At 36.4% G+C, this 22821-nt stretch overlaps 1 protein-coding gene across 1 annotated transcript in view; it reads right to left on the bottom strand.

The window, feature by feature from the left end:
* Positions 1-22821, bottom strand: part of PEX7 (peroxisomal biogenesis factor 7) — a 78832-nt gene that overhangs the window by 9071 nt on the left and 46940 nt on the right. Inside the window, exon 9 of the mRNA XM_045499766.1 lies at positions 16750-16849. Coding sequence (XP_045355722.1) covers positions 16750-16849 — 100 coding nt within the window. The remainder of the gene's footprint in view (positions 1-16749; positions 16850-22821) is intronic.

The raw sequence follows: 22821 nt of genomic DNA, 5'->3' as shown, positions 1-22821 counted from the left end.
ATTTCTAAATACAGCTATGGCAAACACATCATGACAATGTCACACACAGAATGCTTGGGAGCAACTGTATTATACAAATATTTCAGCATTTCCTATGTGCAAAGTACTGGCTAGATTCTACAGCAGGCCCAAGGATATTAAATAAACAAATCCAGTCAATAGAAAGTTTATAATAAAAATATACCACTGGTAGATCAAATAAGACCTCTTATAGAACATCCAGAATAATAATGGTTATAGAAATGCAAATTTTGGAAAAGGAAACCTTGTAATGAAAATAGCTTTAAATACATGTATAATTTAGAAAATGCATTTATAGTCCTTAATGTTATCAATTTTTTCTATTGTATTAAAATGTTTACACAGGCCACTGATAAGGTAACTTATTTCAAATGATTTAATATGGCTGTTAATATAAGAAAGAATTCCTACTGTCCCAGTAAGAGATTTAGTGTACTGAAAAGTTTCCTATTTCCTATTTATACTCTTTTCTCTCATTATACTCTTTTCTCTCAATTTTGTGGACAATTGCTTTTGCCCTTGGGAAACTTGTTCAATTTATTGTAATTATCTGTTGACATATGGCCTCTTTAGTAAAAACGAACAAAAGAAACAGGCAGAAGGATATAGAGAGAATGAAAAAAAATCTCTAACGGTCAATTCTAAATTTGGAAAAGGCAGACTGGTTATTATGTTGAAGTGTATTAAATTATGAGCTAGAGAAAGAACATGTTTTACCTACTCTACCAACTTATAGTAGGAAGTGACTACAGAGAAGAACATAGTTTATCATTTTAATGATTATGGAGTTTAAGTAAAAGTAAGGAAAGAGTTGACGGATATACTAAAACAGATTCTTTTCATTCATTCATTCATTCACTCACTCGCTCATTCGTTCAATATTTATTTAGTACATATACATCAAGTAGTTTGCATTAATCTACTATGTATCTCCTGGTAGAGAGTTGGCGCTCAAATATTTACTGAAGCAAAAAAGGAAAGAAGAGAAGGAAGAGAAGAACTTGTTCTGGACTTTGAAAGGCAGAAATACTTTGTACAGGCAGAAGAAATATGGAGATGACAAATAACAAAATACAACTGGTAGGTAATAGAGGGATTACATAGGATAGTGGGAAATAAAATTAGAAAGCAATAGAGATTATATGGGGCACCTGGGTGGCTCAGTCCATTAAGCATCCCACTTTCGCTTAGGTCATGATCTCATGGTCCATACGGTCAAGCCCTGCATCAGGCTCTCTGCTGTCAGTGCAGAGCCCGCTTTGGATCCTCTGTCCCCCTCTCTCTCTGGCCCTACCCCACATGCATTCTCTCTCTCAAAAATAAACATTAAAAAAAAAAAACAGAAAGCAATACAGATTATAGTGAATCTTAAAAGCAAGATTAGAAATTCAGACTCTATCTTGAAGGTAATGGGCTGCCTCTTGCAGGTTTCTAGATGACATGCTAAAGGTGATAATTTAACTGTGCTGATTTGTAAATTAAAGCAGGCATGTAAGTAGGGTGGCAGAAGGATAACAGTCAGAGTAGCTAAGAGCGTCACAGGAGTGGCTGATCATGAGTGCCAAAATGAGAAACACCTGCTGGGAGGCAAATGCAGTATCTTTACGAGATGAGAAACACATAAAACAGGACAGTGATGAGGAAAAAAAAAAAAAGTACTCTGTTGCAGGAACATGGTAGGTCTGTTCACTTATTCTAACCTTTTTAAAGGTCTCTTGATAAATACACATAATTTCTTTACCTAGAATCCTGCACATTTAAATTTTGTTTTCCTCTGTGTATCATCACACAAATGCACACACATGCACACGCAGTTGTTGCCCCGCAAAAGTAATTTTTACCATTTGATTTTCTAACTGATGATTATTGACATCTACACAGTATTCATTTTTGTACATTTATTTTTACTGACCTTATTGAACTCTCTCATTGTTTTTAATAGGTTCAAAGCTGATGTTCTGGATTATAACACTGACAATCATATGGAGTCAATATGAAGAACGCCATGTCAATATTTCTACCTTTTAAAGATATTTATATCCTATCTTGTTTTCTTCTGTTACTGACTGGCTATACCTTTTAGAACCATGTTGACGATCAGTAGTAAAGATGGTGATTCTCGTCTTGTTCCTACCTTTAATGAAGCCATCGACAAAGGACAGATTTGCATTATGGAAAGCTCTCCCCTGAGGCAGTGTTGAGAATCAATGGAATGATGAAAAGAGTTTAGGGACCAGTTAGGAGATTATTGTGGTAACCACAGCAGAGATACTAATAAATGCTTACCTAAGGCAGTAGAGCTAGAAGGGAACGAATGGTCCAGATTTCAGAGATATTGGTGAGGAAAAATTCATCAACTTGATGCACACTTGAATTTAGGGAGACAAGAAAACTAGAATGACTCTCAGGTCTAGCCCATCACGCAATCAATTAAGAATACCAGAGGAAAAAAAGTAAGACATCTATTGAGATCATACAGTAAACACGATTGGATAAATGGGACAAGAATCACTAGCATATAATAAAATGACAGCTTCAAGGAAAAGGTACATACAAGTAAGAGGACTAAGAATTGGATATTGAAGAATGTCTACTTTTGTAAGGATTGTAAGGAAGAAACTGGCAAAGGAGATAAAGGCATTTGGCAAAGGGGTTAGGAAGATGAGGTTAGCACAATTAGCATTAAAGTAATAGGAGGGGAAGATTTTTCTTTAATAGATAAAGAAGAAAGAAGTGTGAGAAAAGGCTAACTTGGTTTTTAGGAGTTTACTGGTGACCTCTTTGGGCTTAACTTCAATTGAATGATGAGAGGCAGACAGACATAGGGGCTTAAAAAGAGAACGATGATTTTGAGAAACTAAAAGCAGCAGGTAAACCTACTAATTCTTGATGTCTAATAATGGAAGAAAACCCAAATTTACTGGTAGGGAGATATGACAGTGAGGCCAAGTGAGTTTTGAAAATAGACAAGAGAACTGAATGAAGATCTGAAACACAGTGTACAACTGAGGGACGAAAGACCTGGATGAGGAAGCCAGTGAGAAAATCAGGCACCCGCTGGAGAGAAGGGGAAACAGAGATAGAACAATAAATATTTTGAGGTCATAGAGATTGAAGAAGATATTTATTCATTCTTGTCTATTTTTACAATCAAGTAGGAAGTAAAGTCAAATGTTCAGAGTGTTCATGATACTGTGGAAGGCTGAGAAAAGACGTGGAGAATGCGCACAAAACATGTGATTTTTGAAAAAAATCAAAGCGACTTCAAAGGTAAGTTGAGTAGGACCAAGAACCCAGATGAAATTTTTTTCTGAAAAAGTAAACTGTAGTGTGCCAAGTCAGCAATTTTGCCTGGTTTTTCAGAAACAATGACAAGGAGATAAGAAAAGTGCATGATTCAGGATTGGGATCCCAGTGGCAGCAGAGACTAAGGTGGGAACAATTCTGGAAGTTCTCACTGCTAAGGGTTGTCTATGAAGCACAGTAGGCTGTGGACACAGGGTAACACATCTGACTTAGGAACACATCCAAGAACCTACAAAGCTGAGCCTGGGAATGCTTTACACCTGGGGGAAAACTGGCCCTTGTTACAGAATTTTTTTTTTAATTTTTTTTCAACGTTCATTCATTTTTGAGACAGAGAGAGACAGAGCATGAACAGGGGAGGGGCAGAGAGAGAAGGAGACACAGAATCTGAAACAGGCTCCAGGCTCTGAGCTGTCAGCACAGAGCCAGACGCGGCGCTCGAACTCACGGGCCGTGAGATCATGACCTGAGCCGAAGTCGGACGCTCAACCGACCAAGCCACCCAGGCGCCCCCAGAATTTTAAGCTAAAAGTCACACAACTACGAAAGCATCAAAAAGGAAACAACAGAGACGAATGCCTGAGGACACTGGATGCTTCTGGCACATGTTCTTTTTCAACTCTAAAGCCAGTCTGTGACAAATGTAGAAAATATCACCTCACATAAAAAGTGAAAAAGATATGGTTATCCTACTACCAATAATGCTGGTCTTCTTCTAAAATCAAATTTTCCAACCTCATACTGAGAATTTCAAAATATTTTTATGCACTACCAACCTACATCTAAGATTGTAGACATAAAAGTTTGAATCAAAATATGAGCTGAATTTTTTTAAATTTATTTTCAGTTTTGAGAGAGAGAGAGAGTGAGAGCTGGGGAGTGGGGGAGAGGGGCAGAGGGAGAGAGAAAGAATATTTTTTTTGATTTTTTTTAAATTTTATTTTAGAGAGAGCATGTGAGTAGGAGAGAGGGGCTGAGGAAAGGGGAGAAAGAATCTTTTTTTTAATTGTTAAAAAATGTTTATTTTTTAGAAAGAGAGAGAGAGAGAGAGAAAAGTGTGAATGGGGGAGGGGCAAAGAGAGAGGGAGACACAGAGTCTAAAGCAGGCTCCAGGCTCTAAGATATCAGCACAGAGCCTGATGTGGGGCTTGGACTCACAAACCGTGAGATCATGACCTGAGCTGAAGTCGGACGCTCAACTGACTGAACCACCCAGGCGCTCCTGAGCTGAATTTTAAAAAAAATTTTTTTTTTCAACGTTTATTTATTTTGGGGACAGAGAGAGACAGAGCATGAACGGGGGAGGGGCAGAGAGAGAGGGAGACACAGAATCGGAAACAGGCTCCAGGCTCTGAGCCATCAGCCCGGAGCCCGATGCGGGGCTCGAACTCACAGACTGCGAGATCGTGACCTGGCTGAAGTCGGACGCTTAACCGACTGCGCCACCCAGGCTCCCCATGAATTTTTAAATGACACCTAATTTTTAAAAATTTCATTATAATTTTATTTTTTAATTGAGATTAACTGACATATAACATTATGTTAGTTTTAGGTGTACAATACAATGTTTCAATATATGTATGTATTCCTAATATTTTCTTACTAAAATGTCAACAAAGTCAAAGGTACTTTTAAAAACACATCTATAGAACTAGTTTAAATCAGAACCAAATCTAAGCATCTTCCACTGAAACAAAATGAAAATATACAAAATTTCTTTTGCCCAATTAAACAAATTTTTTTTTAGTGCATACATGTTCTTATCATGGATAGCCTAGGATATCCACTCAATTGAGATTATATTTATCAAGAATTTTAGGAGTTCCAGAAGATAAATCTACCTATATAACCACAGCTATGAAAAATATGCATATATATGGAAAATGACTGGAAGAGTAGTTACTTTGGGGAAGGGTAAGGGGGCAAGACGTGGGAGGAAACACAAGAGAGCTTTCTAGGATGCTGGTAGTGCTCTATATCTTCACCTGAATGAGGTTACACAGGTGTGGTCCTTTCTTGATAACTTAATTGAGCTGCTTACTTAAAATATGTGCATTTTCAATAAATAAATAAATAAATAAATAAATAAATAAATAAATAAATGCATTTTCCAACAGGGATGTTACACTTCAAATAAAAATTTCTAAAAAAAAAAAAAAAAAAGACTGGAAAGAAACATACTAATAAGGTATCACAGAGATCACAGAGATTCTTTCTAAAGTGGCATGATTATGGAAATCTTTTCTCTGTCTTCTGAATGTTATTTCCCAATTTCATCATGAGAAAAAAAAGATCAACTTCATGAAACATAGAGATTATATTTTGGAATGAACTAATAATGTCTACCTTAGAAGACATTAAAAAGAGAAATAACTGTCACCCAAAAGAAATGTGTAACAATATGTAAACCTATTCCCAGATTATAAGTACTAAATTAAATGTCAATGAGCATTCAAAGGAGCAAGGTTGATACTGCAGAGCACAAAGTCAGAAATTCTAAAAATATATTAATACAGAAAATTCTAATTATACAAACGGGAATATTACAGGTCTAGGATCATATGTCTAAAAACAGAAAAAGGGTATCTAATTTAGAAGTAATAAGGATAAGAGAGAAAAGAGAAAATGCCAGAGCTGTACAAATCATGATCAGAGGGGAAAAAATCAAAGAAAAATTTTCTGAACTGAAAGATAACTTCAGCCTGGTTAACAAGAGGGGGCATAGAGCATTTTTCAGCAATTATCCTCAAAGAATGACCCTAGGTACTTATTTGTCAAGTTTTAAACCTTTAAAGACAAGATCTTACGTCTGTCAAGAAGAAAGGAGGTATAACACAAGAATGCTTCTGGATCTCATTTTTCAGATCTCTAAGAAAAGAGACGCTAAAAAAAGAAAAAGGCATTAGAAATACAAGAACTCAGATAAATCTCTTTTAAGATAAAGAATATATTAAGACACAAAGACCTAAAATAACGTCAGCAAAGTCCTATGGCTGTTAAGATCACAAGAGACAACAAATTTTTAAAAACAGATGGGAAGGTACTTTCTAAAAGGTGAGAGAAAGATACTTTCTAAGGGAATAAAATATGAACAAAGGGTGAAATTAACATGCAATCGGTAAACCTGACCACATATTGTGAGAATAAAGGATAAGTATGTCAAAAATAACTTAAACTGCCAACTATACCAACAAAAGGTTAATGTGATGGATTTTTAAATGGCTACAAATTCATTGCTCCCACCAAGCTACTCCCACCAAGAAATGGAGTCTATTTTTCTTACTCTCTAACTCTGAGCTGGCCTCGTGACTTGCTTTGCAACAGGTGGACTGCTGTGTGAACTTCTAAATCTAGTGCTGGAGATACCTGGCGGCTTTTACTCTTGCCCTGTTGGAAATCTACACCTGCTAAGTGAAGAAGCCTGAGCTCATCTGGGGACACATGACACAGATGACAACCAGCACTACACCTTAGACACGTGAGTGTGGCCACCTTAGACCATTCAGCTCTAGTTAAGTCACCAGGTGACCGGAGTCACATGAGGGACCCAAGGTGAGACCAACAGAACTGCCTGGCTGAGCCCAGCCCAAATTGCTGACTCACAGAATTGTAAGCAAAGAAAATTATTGTTTAAGTCATTAAGTTGTGGGAGAGTTTGTTTTATAGCAATAGATAACTGAGATAAAGTAAGTGTGAGAAAAATAGGGACATGCACCAAGAACTTAACTAGTATCTCCCTACAAAGGAGTTAAATTCTACTTGGCAAAAACATAAATTAATAATATAAACAATACAAATATTTGTGTTAAAATGTGCTCATGCTAGATATGTAAAAAATATATTGGTTGAGGTCATCATCTTAGTTTGAAAAAAAGAATAATAATTTTTTAAAGACAAATTCACAGGGAGAAGCATAGACAAATTCATCACTGAAAATATACAGAAAGTAACTAGATCCTAGAACTTGGGAGTTAGAAAACTTCTTTGAATCCCAAATCCAATAGTCTGGACCTAGTGAGTTTCTCAAAATCTCTCACATATCTACCACTTTTAATATGTCTTTTAATTTGGATGTTTAGATCATTTACCTTTCTTTTCTTTTTTCTTCATTCCTTTCTTCCTTCTTTCCTTCCTCCTCCCCTTCCTTCCTTCCTTCCTTCCTTCCTTCCTTCCTTCCTTCCTTCCTTCCTTCCTTCCTTTTTTACTTAAGTAAGTTCAATTCCCAACATGGTGCCTGAACTCACTGAGTCATCCAGGCACACCTAGAACATTTACATTTAGTATAATTTTGAATACTTTGATTTAAAGGCTTCCACATATAAGATCATGTCCTTGGCAAAAAGAAATTAATTTTACTTCTTCCTTTTCAATTTAGATGGCATTTTTTTTCTTTTTCTCGATTGATTGTTCTAACTAAAACTTCCAATACTGTGTTTAATAGAAATGGTGAAAGCAAGCATCCTTGTCTTATTCCTGATCTTAGAGGAAAAGCTTTCAGTTTTTCACCATGATGTTGGATGTAGGTTTTTCTATATGGCCTTCATTATGCTGAGATAATTGATATTTTTCATAATTATCTCCACTATTAGCTTAATAGTTATAGCTCCTTCTCTAAAACTTCTTAGAGGTTAACATGGGGTTTACAATATACATCTTGAATTTATCACAATCTACCTTCAAATATTATATGACTTTATATATAGTAATAACTTTATAATAGTGTACTTCCAATTCCTCTTTCTTGTTTTATTGTTGTCATACATTTAACTTTTGCATATACTATGAATTATATAATATACTGTATGCAAATATATTGCATAAAATCCTATTTTTGTTTTAGGTCAAAACTTAATGTTAAGTTTAAAACTGTCTTGTATATTTACTTACTTTTTGCCATTTCCAGTTATAGTAAAACCTTGGATTACGAGTAATGTTCTGTGAGTGTTCCACAAGACGAGCAAACATTTCTAATAAATTTTTAACTTGATAAACAAGCTATGTCTTGTGATATGAATAGTACGTGATGCTCATTATCACATGATCACAACTGAGTCAATGGTTCTTCTCTCTCTCTCGTTGTGGGATTGTGGGTGATCATCTCCCATGCTCAGATGCTTGGTCTCAGGCCATGGTGTTTGGCAGAAATCAGTGACTTTTCAGAACATTGGAAGGTGCCCACAACTGGCATTAGTGTATTTTTTGTCACTTTGAAGTACCTATGGACAGTCCTTTGCTTTTCCATACAAGAATAAGCTTAGGAATGCTTTGCTTCACTCTAGGTCAGGCTGCCTGCAGATATAGGCCCTTTCCTCTGCTGCCTTATTGCCAATTACATTAAATCCAGTATATGACAAGAGTTTATTAATACTGTACTGTAGTCAACATCTGTGCTAGCAAATACAATGGCCCCCATGCAGAAAAAGGTTGAAAGGAAAGGCAGTAAGAAGAAGGAGACGATTACAGTGGACTAAGAAGGAAATCATCGAGAAGTACAAATGAGGTATGCAATGGCCGAAACTGCAAGATTTTGTAAGAAGTCTATGTCTGCATCTTGTCTGCAGAGGAGGAGGAGAAAAAGGTGGAGGAATCCCTCACTTTAAATGATATTAGGGAGATGTATAAAATGTGGGAAACAGTGCAAAATTTTGTAGAAAAGCACCACCTGAATAAGGCTGTGACAGTGCAAACAATAAATCTGTTTAATGACAATGCAATGTCACATTCCTGTGAAATCCTCAAAAGAAGGCAAAAGCAAGTGTCACTGGATAGGTTCCTTGTTAAAGCTGCATGAAAAGAAAAAGATTCCACTGAGCCAATAGATTGCAGTGATTCTGTCAGTGATAGTGAAAGTTATCCTACACAATAACCCTCCTCTCTCTTGTCTCCATCACACCAGCCACAAAGGTTTTCAAAGGGAAGCACAGGTTAATTTATTTTTCTTTATATTTTGTATTTTTTATGTATTATATTACAACATTGTAACCATTTTTATATGAATATTTTTGGGTTGTGGAATGAATCATCTTGAGTTTCCATTATTTCTTATGGGGAAATTTGCTTTGATATACAAGTGCTTTGGATTAACAAGCACATTTCTGGAACGAATTATGCTCGTAAACCAAGGTTTTACTGTATTTTCTTTGTTTCTTCTTCCTTTCCTTCCCTCTCATCGTTTCTGCCTTCCCTTCTTTCTTTTATCCTTCCTTCTTCTCCTCTTCCCTCTCTCTGCCTCATTCTTTTCATTTGGTCTGAGTATATTTCTTCTGACAGAACTTCCTTTAACATTGCTTGTAACACAGATGTGCTCTCAGCTTTTGTCTGAAATTTCCTCTTTATAGTCAAAAGATCCCTCTTTACATCCTTCATTCAGTACTTTAAAAAGACATTCCTCTGTCTTGTGGCTTACATAGTTTCTGACATGAAGTCTGCTGTAATTCTTATCTAGATTCGCCTGGATATTTCTTTTTTCTGACTGCCTTTAAAAATTTCTTTTTATCTTTGCTTTTTAGCAGTTTGAATATGGGTATACCTTGATGTGTTGTTTTGTTTGTTTGTTTGTTTGTTTAAATCCTCTCTAGGATTCTCAAATCTGTAGTTTGACTTTTATTATTTTTGGAAAATTGTTTTTAAATATTTCTTCTTCCCTATTTGCTTTCTCCCCTTCGGGACTCCAATTACGTACATGTAAGAATATGTGATATTATCCCACAGATGCCAGACGCTCTCTTTTATTTCTTTTATTTCTCTCATTCTTGTTTTCTCATATTGTTTCAGCTTGGCTAGTTTCTAGTGACCTATCTGTCTCTAAATTCGTTGATGAGTCTTCTGATGGGAACACTGAAGGACTGCATCTCTGATACTATAAATAAACTACTTCTTTCATTTGACTCTTTCTTATATTTTTATCTCTCAGCTGAAATCCCTCATCTGTTCACACAATGTCCTCTTGTCCCACTGGATCTCATATTTGTATAGCAGCTGTATCTTCTTCCTGTGCTCTGCCACGAGTAAAGCAGTCCTGGTGTCCCATCTCTCCTTGGAAGGAGGGGTCTATCCCTCCTTGGACTTCAGGCCACTTGTTTGCCCTACCACCTCAGGTCTCTGATGGGTTCAAAGTCTGATTTTGTAGTTTGTCTGACTTTTTCTTATTTTTACAGTGGAAGAATGTTTTTTCATCTTTTTATATCTTAGGGAATATCAGAATGTCCATTTCTTTTTTTCTTAAACATCTTCATCAAGGTGAAACTTAAATACCATAAAATTTACCGATTTTAGGTGTATGAGTCAATGATTTTTAGTGCCTTTACAGGGCTGTTCAGTTATCACCACAATTCAGTTTTAGAACATTTACATCATTCCCCCCAAAATCCTCTGTGTCCGTCTGCAGACAATTCCCATTCTCATCCCCTACCCCAAATAACCCACTAATCTCCTTTCTATCTCTACAGATTTACCTATTCTGGACATTTTCTATAAATGAAATTATACATCATATGGTCTTTGCATCTAGCTTCTTTCATTAGCATAATGCTTCAGAGATTAATCTATGTTGTAGCATGTATCAAACTGTTCCTTTTTACTCCTGAATAGTATTCCATTGTATTGATATACCACATTGTTTATCCTTTCAGCAGTTGATTAACATTTGGATTGCTCCCACTTTTTGCCTAGGAACATTCACACACAAGTCTTTGTGCAGACCTATATTTTCATCTCTTTTTGTTAGTTATCTAAGAGTGTAATTGCTGAAATGTATGGTAAATTTACATTTAACTTTTTAAGAAACTGTCAACTTTTCCAAAGTGACTGCAACATTTTATATTTCTACCAGCAATACGTGGGAGTGTCTTCCTTCTTGAATTACTTTCTTCTTTCAACTTCAAAGATACTATACTTTTCTAGTTTTTCTTTTATCTTACTGGCCATTCCTTCTCAATCCCCTTTACTGGATTCTCTTCTTTCAAACTTCTAGAATTCCTTCTGAGCTTCTTCTTTATTTATATACTCTCTCTAGAGAATTTTAATCTGCCCCCGACTCTTAATATCATTTTTATGCCAAAAGCTCCCAAATTTGTATCTGTTACCCTAAACTCTTCCCTGAGGTAGACAAGCCTAAATCTATTTACCTAACATCTCCATTTGAATGTCTAACAGGAGACATCTCCAATATAACTCCAGATTGTTTCCTATCCCAAATTACCTCTTCTTCCCTTATCTCAGCAAATTAAGCCATTGTCCACCTTGTTTTCTAGATCCTTGTTTTCTAGGAGTAATCACTGATTTTCCTGTTTCTTTGATGGCCATTTGTAATCTATCAACAAATCCTACTTACTATCGCCAAAGTAAACCATGTGAAATTTCCAGCAATTTTATAAGATTCAAGCTAATATATGCTGAAACTTTCCATCTCAAAATCTCTTAGATTTTAAGTCACCATTATCTTTGGCCTGGATTACATCAAGTCACTCTAAGCTGCCCTCCCAGCTTTACCTGTCGTCTGTTCTCCCATAGCAGACAGAACGATCTCCTAAAAACACAAATCAGGGGTGCCTGGCTGGGTCAGTCAGTTAAGTGTCCAATTTCAGCTCAGGTCATGATCTTACAGTTTGTGGATTTGAGCCCCATATTGGGCTCTCTGCTATCAGCACAGAGCCCACTTTGGATCTTCTGTCTCCCTCTCCCTCTTCCCCTCCCCCACTTGCTTTCTTTCTCAAAATTAAATAAACATTTAAAAAAATAAAAAATAAAATTAGAACACAAATCACTGGACAGCCACATATAAAAGAATGAAACCTGATACTATCTTATCCCATATACGAAAATTAACTCAACATGGATTAAAGACTTGAAGCCATAAAACTCCAAGAAAAAAACATAGGCAGTAAGCTCCTTGACATCAGTCTTGGCAACAAGAATTTGGATTTGATTCTGAAAGGAAAGACAACAAAAGCAAAAATAAACAAGGGGAACGACATCTAACTAAAAAGCTTCTGCACAGTAAAGGAAATCATCAACAAAATGAAAGGCAGAATGGGAGAAAGTATTTGCAAATCATATGCGATAAGGGATTAATATCCAAGATAAACAATGAACTCCTACAACTCAATAGCAAAACCACCAATAATTCAATTAAAAAACAGGCAGAAGCTCTGAATAGACATTTTTCTGAAGAAGAAAGATGGCCATTATCAAAATTACAAGAAATGGTAAGTGTTGGCAATAAGTGTGGAGAAAAGGGAACCCTTGTAAACTATTGGTAGGAATGTACATAGGCGCAACTGCTATAGAAAACAGTATGGAAGTTCCTTAAAGAATTAAAAATAGAACTACCATACAATCCAGCGATTTAAAAAAAATTTTTTTTAATGTTTTTATTTATTTTTGAGACAGAGAGAGACAGAGCATGAACAGGGGAGGGGGCAGAGAAAGAGGGAGACACAGAATCCAAAGCAGGCTCCAGGCTCTGAGCTGTCAGCACAGAGCCCGACGCGGGGCTCGAACTCACGGTCTGTGAGATCATGACCCGAGCCAAAGTTGGACGCCCAACCGACTGAGTCACCCAGGCACCCCTCCAGTGATTTTACTTCTTGGTATTTATCAAAAGAAAATGAAAACACTAATTTCAAAAGATACAGGTACCCCTATGTTCATTGCAACATTATTTACAATAGCCACAATATAAAAATAACTAAATGTCTGTCAATGGGTGAATGGATAAAGAAAATAAAGCATATATACAAAACTATTAAGCTATGAAAAAGAATGAAATCTTATCACTTTTGATAATATGGATGGACCTTGAACTCATAACGTTAAGAGAAATCAGACAGAGAAAGGCAAATACCATATGACCTTGCTACATGTGGAATCTTAAAAAACTCAAAAACCAAAAAAACAAAACAACAAAGCTCATAGATACAGAAAACAGATTGGTGGTTACCAGAAAGCAAGGAGTGAGGAGTAGGAGAAATGGGTGAAAGGGGTCAAAAGTTGCAAACTTCCACTTATAAAATAAACAAATCCTGGGTATATAATATACAGCATGGTGACTATAGTTAATAATACTGTACTATATATTTGAAAGTTTCTTTTTAAAAAAAATTTTTTTTAACGTTTATTTATTTTTGAGACACAGAGAGACAGAGCATGAACGGGGGAGGGTCAGAGAGAGGGAGACACAGAATCTGAAACAGGCTCCAGGCTCTGAGCTGTCAGCACACAGACCGACGCGGGGCTCGAACTCACGGACCGCGAGATCATGACCTGAGCCGAAGCCGGCCACTTAACCGACTGAGCCACCCAGGCGCCCCCTGAAAGTTTCCAAGAGAGACCTTAAAAGTCCTCATCACAAGAAAAACTTTTTTTGTAACTGTGCGTGGTGGCAGGTGTTAACTAGATTTGATTATTTTTCAATATGTATAAATGTCAAATCATTATGCTGTACATCTGAAATGTCAGTTATACCTCAATAAAGAAAACCCACAAATCAATTTCTATAATTCTTCTGCTTTTCAATCTCTAATGGCAATAACAAAGAAAATCAAACACAGTGTGGCCTAAAAGTCCTCACACAATTTGGCCCCTACTTAGTTCCTATCACTTTCCCCTTCATTCAGTAGGATCCAGCCACCATGGCCTTCTTTCTGTCCCTTAATAATAACAAACCCACTGGCATCTCAAGGACTTGACAGTTGTTTCCCCTGTGAAAAACATTCTTGCTTTAGATTTGTGGATGGCTGGCTTCATTTCACTGTTCAGTTATCAGCTCCCATTTCATTTTTCTTGGAGAGTCTTCCCCAGACCATTCAAGCAAAAGTACCCCATCATTCTCTATCAAATTGCTCCCATTCTGAATCATCTTTATTATTTGATTTCTCCCATAATATGGAAGCTCCATGACAGCAGGAATCTAGTCTGCTTTGTTCACTGGTTTATTCTTAGTGCCTAGGACAAGATCCAGCATTTAGTAGGCACCTGACAAATATGAATGAAGGCATATGTTCCCAAGGCATCCTTTGCCTCCCTCTGTTTTAGCACATATCACACTACACTGTAATTAAGTCCTGCACAGCTGTAGTAGATACTCAACAAATGTGACAGAATAAAAGACAGAATCAATGAATGTCAAAGAAAATCAAGAGAAACAGAAAAATAGTTATGTAATATTTTCAAAACATTAAAAATACATTAATAAAAGATCTATTAATAAAAACCTTTCAATATTTAATTTGTATGACCTACAATATATAGCAAAAATTATATAAAGCAAAGTTGACTGACCTTGAAGAATAGGGAGAAACATAAACTTTAGTTGATAATCTTAATGCTCAATTTTTAAAAATATGACAAGTAAACAGACATTTTTCTTAAATTCTAATGTTGAGAAATATGCCATAAATCAGGAAGAAATAATTTCTTCCATTCTCAAGTACTAGCCATGCTCCCCCCTACCCTGCTGCCCTGTCACAGGGTCTATGATACAATATTACTTCTGCCTGTTTAGGATATCCCTTCTGTCGCTTCATTAGTTAATGCCTGCTCATCCAATAGGTCTAAGATGAGCCTCACTTCCTTACAGATTTTTTATATAAGTTAAATATCTACCCTAATTATGAACCTTTGAGGTACAATGTACTTCTCCTTCATAGGCTTGTCACAGCTGTCTGTTCACATTCATTTGTGAGAGTAGTTGATACAATGGTGGACTAAATGCTTTATAAAGACAGGGCCCATGTTTATTTTCATTCCTCACTGAATCCCCAGTACCTACTACAAGGTCTGACATGATAACATCTGTACAAAGAATAAATGAATGAGAAGGAGTGGTCTTATTTTTAAGGTCCCTTCTAATCCCAAGATTCTGAGCCACTATGAATTAACTCAGTGGAAATTTCTAGTACAATCGAACTGTATATTATGGCATTGAACCTGATGCTTATTTAGACTGCTAAAAGACGACTGCTTCTCCATTCCTGTTTGCTCTCAATAGCAACTATTTCTTTAGCACAAATGGAATTTGGTCATTCAATTGGAAGAAATGGGTGGCAGTCACCAGCCTACACACACACACACACACACACACACACACACACACACACACACACAAATATGGCCATGTAATAAATCTCTTATTATTTAAGTGATTTTAAAATATGATTAATAAACATGAAATGATTAAGAAGTATGGTTAATATATCCTCTGAAAACAAAGTTCCTTTTAATAAGGTGGTTCATGTGTGGAGAATTTGGAAAACACTTGGCACGCTGGGGGAGGAACTGCCGTGACCTGTAGGTCAAGGAGGCCACCGTTTGGGACTTCTGTGGCATGGGTTCACAGAAATATATGAAAAGGAAAGTATTTACTCAGGATCCTTTGTTTGGTATCGCCACATTTCAATACATACATTACAACTGTTTTAACTGGGACAGCAAACAGGTATGGTTATTTTATTAAATAAAATACCTATTTCACCTATAAAAATGTATTTCTCAGGAAAGGAACTAGTTAATTTGAAGCACATTGTATTTACATTAAAGATAATGCTATTTTGCCCATCACTACTTCAGTTTCTTTTCTTCTTAGATGCCATTAAGTCATGTAAAAATAATTATTCTAATGTTAATGAGAATATTCTAATGTCTAATGAGATTATTTTATTTATCTGAGAATAGTTTAAGATGAGAATTATGTCTTAAGTTCCTAAAATTAAAAAAAAAAAACCCAAGTATCCATTTAAATTTAAGAATACAGTAATAAGAAATCGGATTTTCTTCTTGTCGAAGTTATAAAATTCATCATAAAAACATAATTTCTTAGTCATATTCTACATTTTCCACATAATATTTTGTTTCATGAATATGTTGGTGTTTTCACATAGTCTGTGTTATAAAGCACCTAATCACTCAAAATACTATTGTGTTTCTGACCTAAGTTTGTAATTTCCAAAACTGACACAGCATAAGAAAACCCTGAAGAATATTTAAAGTCCAAAATATTGACTCTCAAGTCCTTAAGAGAACAAAAGGGGGAAAATATAAAGTTTATTAATTAAAACAGTAGCCATTCTACTCTACTTGGTTCCCCCACCAGAAGCCTCTCTTTTGACATGTGGAGAAGAGGGTGACAGTCCCGACAGAAAAATGACCCACCCACCATCTCAACTGCTTAGTGGGACAGTCTTGACTCCCACCAACCTCTGAGGACAATCCTTCCCCATTTCATTCTTCTCTTGTCACACTTTCCATTGGGAGAGGCCTACTCAAAGGCTCATATTTATCGAACAAAAAGATCAGGTTAATTAAGTAAATGTACTTTGTACTGCCCTAAAGGCAAAAGTGTGTTCCTAAAAGCAACACGGGCCACACATAGAGCTATTTGTGAACTGTATGGGTAGAAAAAAATCCAGAGACTGCACCCATTACCTGAGTAGGACTCTGAAGACTTAAATCTAAACCACAGGTAAACTCTGTATGATGTTCTACTGTTTCAAGAAGAGGATCAGGCTTTGAAAAGTTCCAGAATCTGTGAATATAAACAGAAGGAAATAATTTAAGTGCTAAAACTACCAAAAAGTGTATCTAAGAAAAAACAAACATTTACCATAGCAGAGTTTTGATCAAAACAGTTTCAACCAATTCATAAATACAGAGCCCCACTACTGATCTACTTTAAAAAATCTAATAAAGAAAAAATGTACTCCATTCTATTACATAAAGAACTGAAATTATTAATCAACCTACCCTTGTAAAAGATTATTATATTTCCATTAGTATACCTTGAAGGATAGAAGCTTAACAAATTTTAGTTAAAACATTTTTTTTTTATATTGCACAAGGACATTTAAGATGAGAGACACTAGGCTTTTGTAGCAATTTCTAAAAGCATTCATGAGTGTAAAATAAGGATATTGGATTACATGAACGCTAACATTTTATGATTTTAAATGCTACTTCATTTCTCAACAACTGACATGAAAAGATCTTAGGTTTAATTTACATTTCAACAGCAATTCAGATTCTTTAAGAAGAATCTGTTCTCTGTAATTCTGAAACTGTTTCTTTTTGAGGTGCAGCCTTTCTTATAAATTCCACATCAATGTAATTTCTAGAGTCAAGAAAAACTGAAATGTGTTCTCCTGGGCCAATATTAAGTATCCTATTTATCCTCTATAGACGGGGAGTGGTAATATTTACCATAATATGTCTCTGATTTCTACTGTACAGAGGAACTTGGCCCTATTTTCAATACACAAAATAGTACTTTATTTCTAAAGCTTTATTTGCTCATCATCTTTCTTATTTGACTCTAAACACTCCATAAAAATGTCACATTCAGAATCATAGAGTCATACTCCAATGCAGCCTCCCTAATGATCTGTAACCTGGAACACACTGAAGGTTTAGCGGATCTCTTTGAAAGAGAGTAAATACACAGAACCAACAGCCATAGTTTGTTTTACCTGGTCGTATTATTTCCCTAATAAATACAGGGTTGGTCTTATTAAGTTTGAAAAGGATTGTTGCTATGGATAAACCACTGTGTGGGTACCAGAGAGACAATGAATAAATAGCTCATTTATCAGATTACTGAAATCTACAAAATATTGAAGGAGAGTGATTTTACTTTTGAAAATTTCCTGTTCAAATAAATGAGGGAACAAGCTGCAGTCCTTCTCAGAAATCATGATAGCGGCTGCCACTGTCTTTGCATATTTGTTCCTTTGGGTCAAGAGATAGATATTGTACTGAAAGCTAATTTTCTAGATTTTGATAATGTTTATATAAGCAAGAGTAAATAAGTCATCATGTAATTTGGTTTCTAAAACATGGTTATTCACTGATTTGCATTATTTGATAGAGTAATCAAATGATTTTGTATACGCCCACTATGTTCCAAAAAATATTCAAAATGGTTTAAAAAATATGTATTTAATATGGCAAAAAAAAATGAGTTAGAGGAAGAGGATAGGGAAGTGAATTCGAACTGGCAAGGAGATTGATAAACAAAAAGGAAAAGGATCCTCGACATCTCTTAAGGAAACACAGAGACGTTGTTTCACAGGCTGCTACTCACGAGTCAATGGCCTTACCCCAAAGGATAGGTTAGTAGAATCATTCTAAGGGAAGGTCATCTTAATCTAGAGTATTTAGCTTTCTGACTTCATTTGGGATTTAGGTTTCATTTCAATAGAATGGATGGGCATTTGTCTTTAGACAAAGCATGAAAATTAGTTTCCAACTTTCAGTAGAACTTTTTAAGGATAAAAAAAAAAAAGCAAAAGGATTCATTTGTACCCTCCTGACAAATTCCTGCGATGCAGCTTTTGTTACTATTTTTGTTGTTTTGAACCAGCTGATGCAAAGGCTGCACCGAGGGCAAGACAGGTGGGCCTTAAGAAAATGAGGATGCCCAATAAGGATGCATGTGTGAAACCATCCAACTTCAGCTTGAAAGTATGAAAAAGGGAAGTCCCATATACAGAAGGGCTGGAACTCTATTCAAAAACTGAAGCTGGGGACACGGGGCTGGCTCACTCAGTAGAGGGAGTGACTCTTGATCTTTGTTTGGGTCATGAGTTTGAGCCCCATGTTGGGTGCAGGGATTACTTAAATAAATAAAACTTAAAAAAAAAAAAAAGTCAAGCTGAATTTGCTCTAATACATAGCTTGACGGGCAGTCACGGCATCACACAGTTCCACACCACAAAGTCACACCCATCATAACTTTAACCTGGGAAAAACTATCTGGTATCTACCTGCAATCTGCAAAAAATTCATCAAACGAGATGCATGCTAAAACTCTAAGGATACAATTTGGTGAAGGGAGTGTTAGTCCAGCAAAAGTCATAAAAGTGCTATCAGTTTATTACATCCAGTTCACAGCTCGGATAGAAATTATGTAATACACAAAGTGTACAAAAATTATGGTACAAAACTTATGAGAGGTTCATTTCCAGTTGAATGGCTACCTAGATGTCTAGATCAACATTCTCACTGAGAAAAAAATCCTAGGTAACACCTAAAAACAAACATCACCACAAAAACTAAGAGCATCAGTAAAGAACACTCCAGTAAAAACTAGACTGAACCCAGAGCAGCACATCAACAAGTGAGCCAGCTTTTGCCTTGAGAGGGTCTGCTAAACAGGGAGGACCTGGGCTTGGACTTTCTTAACCTCGAGGGGATCAGGAGCCAGAACAATCAGGAAGATTAATATTAATATTTATAATTTAAAAATAATTTTCAGTAAGCTAAAATATCAATGCTATCAAGTTAAATACAGTAAATGGCACAAGCTAAATAAGTTGAGAAAATCAAAAGCTAAGCAATGTGTTTACACACAATAATAATTCATTTTTCCGTTGCTAATGGTTTTTTGAATTACAAAAGAAATATACGATTCATTTCCTCATTCTCACCCTCCAACATTGTTAATGCGTTGACGTGGCCACTTCCAGGACTGTTCTAGGTTTCTCCATTCCAGTTCCACCAAGAAGGGGCGAGCAGTAAGAGGGAGGTGAGTGTTTCTCCACATTTTCTCACATTTGCAACTCAGGGGGCATGCAAGGTGTCTCCTTGCGATCTTTTCTGGATTCAGAGGTCCAGTACATCTCCATAGATCCGAGGGCCCTCATGTGCCTATCGCATAAGCAAAATAGGCTCCTTTTATTTGGAGACGTCGGGCTACATATATCACTACTTGGTCAAATAAGGCATATTATCGTTAAGTGTAATGTTTGTTTTGGTCCAGCACATATACTACTTGGTGCCTTTTTGTCTCTTTGCTGATGAAATCACTGACTATTTAAGCTCTCTCTTGGGAAGTAAATCTACTGGACAGGCCTCCAATGATTCAAAATATTACAGAACTGTAGGAACATTTTTCATTTAAATTGGAAATGGAGAGAGAGAAAAATTCATCACAGTACAATGTCTTGGTTGAGTTCCTTTTTGCCTTTTGATTCCACAATTCTTTAACAAAGCAAGTATGTAGCACTATGTTAAATAAAATATCTAAACTCTTTCAAAAATTAAATTGAAATTATTTTTTACTTTACTCAAATGGAATCTGAAATCCCTATACTAACACTTATGAAATTTTGCCAACATATGAGTTCAGTGGAAGGCTGATAATACTTTTCAAAATTCTTCTTTTTCCTTCCCTGTTCTCAACTTACGAGTTAGTCCATAATACTTTGTGAGTCTTTCCTACCTACGAATAGATGGGTAAAGCTTTAGGCTACTTTTCCATGCCTTACATGTACATTAATTTTAGTCAAGCTGAATTTTAATTAATTTTAGTTACATTAATTTTAGTGGTGTTTTTAAAATTCTAAGCAAACGGAACAAATATAATTCCCTGTTTGCACTGCTTGGGTCTCATGATCTCTAGGGTGATGAGCAAAATATTTTTGTCACAGAAGCTTCTTTTCTCATCACTGAATTACTCATCCATTCAACAATTTATGAGTCCTCATGTGTGCCAGGTACCGTGCTGGGCACCAAAAACAAGAGAGATATGGCCTCACACTCCAGCAGCTCTGAGTTTGATGGGACAGACAGACATTTTTTAAAGGACCACCGAAGTATAAATGTAACTGCAACTGACAAGTGCCCCAAAAGGCAATGCCGGACGGTGGACAAATGACATCCTCAAGAACTGACACTGAGCTGAAATCTGAAGGTTGAGGAGTTAGGCAGGTAGAAAGCAAGGGGCAAAAAGGTGTGTGACACAGAGGGCCCATGAGGCTGGGACAAGGAAAGGGCAAGGGTGTCACACAGGGTAAGCAGAGTCGGATCACAAAGGTCTTTTAGCCCACGTGAAGAATTTGGGATTTTCTCTGAAGTATAAAAAACAAAACAAAACACTGAAGGAGATTTATCTACTGGGCTTTACATTCTTTAAAAACATTTTCTTAGTAAACTTTTAAATTTTATAATAGTTTTAAATTTGCAGAAAAATTGTGAACAAAGCAGAGAGTTCCCACATATGGGTCCAAAAGGAGAAAATAGTGGCTTGAATTTAAGGTGGCAAGAGTGATGATGAAGGGTTAATGGACTGCAGATGCATTCAGGCAGAAGAATTCATAGGACAGAAAAAACAATAATGACTGATGGGACAGAAAAAATAATGATTCCTATGTTTCTGGCTTCTATCATTGTACTGATAATAGCAATGCATTTGTTTATTTATAGATCTATTTTCCTCTCAAAGGCACTAAACCTCTTCGAATTCAGGGACAGTGTCCTATTCTTCTTCGTATTTCTTGCACATAAAAAGTGTCTGACACACAGACACCCAAAGAACATTTCTTGAACTAAAGAATAAAAAATAAATTAAATGAGTATATTAAGGACAAGATAAACAAATGACAATGGCCAACCTCAAAAATGAGGTAACTTTTTAATCACCTATAGATGTGGTCCCCAAATGATGGACCAGAGACTTGTTCCTCCTCTTTGCTGAGGAATTTTTTCTAAAAATTCCAGTTGAGTAGATCTGTATGGAATCCAAAAATCTCTTCCCAGGAAATGGTGATACTCAACCAACTAGGTTTGGGAATCACCACCTAAAACAGCACTTCCCCAGATACGGATTTGAAAAATTCCCATCAGAAACAACAGTGAGGGGTGCCTCACTGGCTCAGTCCGTTGAGCATCAGACTCCTGATTTTGGCTTAGGTCATGATCTCATGGTTCGTGAGATCAAGCCCTGTGTTGGGTTCTGCGCTGACAGCATGGAGCCTACTTGGGATTCTCTCTCCGTCCCATCCCCACTCACGCTGTCCCCCATCTCTCAAAATAAATAAATAAAAATTAAAAAAAAAAAAGAAACAGCACTGATATCAGGCAGAAGGTGAGGCAAGGGAAAAACCAACAGGGCAGTGGTTCTCAACCTCCACTAAATGAAATCAACTGAGAAACTTTAAAAAACTACTCGTGTGAATGCTATCTCTGGAAATTCTAATTTAATTGGGTATGTCAAGGGCATTGGGAGGTTCAAACATTCTCCAGATGATTGTAATACACAGCCAAGGTTGAGAACCTCTGTTGGAGTGGGGAGAGCAGATATTACCCATTAATTGAGAATCACTGATCTAGACCCACAGTTCTCAAACTTAACCTTTGCATCAGAATCACGTGGAGTACTTGTGAAAAACGGATTTAGAAGGTATGCAGTGAGGCTCAAGAATTTGCTTTAGAAATTAAGCAAACCATTGTGACGCAGCTAATAAATGGCAGTCCCAATGTACGACTCTACTGGCACTACGCCCGGTATTTTTTCTACTGAAAGATACTGCCATTCACTTTTTCTCTGGGCTGTGCCAAGGAATCTGGAATGTAGGTGGACAGGATCTGGGGCTCTTCAGGTAATTCTGATTAATGCCCTGAAAGTTCAAATGGACCTAGACCAAGTCAGGCTTTCCCCATACTCCTCAAACTACATAGAAAATTCCATTAGCCAAAGCCCATGCCAAGACTCCATTAGTCTGC

This window comes from Leopardus geoffroyi, chromosome B2 (genome assembly GCF_018350155.1).
Source record: "Leopardus geoffroyi isolate Oge1 chromosome B2, O.geoffroyi_Oge1_pat1.0, whole genome shotgun sequence".
Lineage (NCBI taxonomy): Eukaryota > Metazoa > Chordata > Mammalia > Carnivora > Felidae > Leopardus > Leopardus geoffroyi.
The sequence above is the reverse complement of the archived record's forward strand: the minus strand, read 5'-3'. Positions and strand labels throughout refer to the sequence as shown.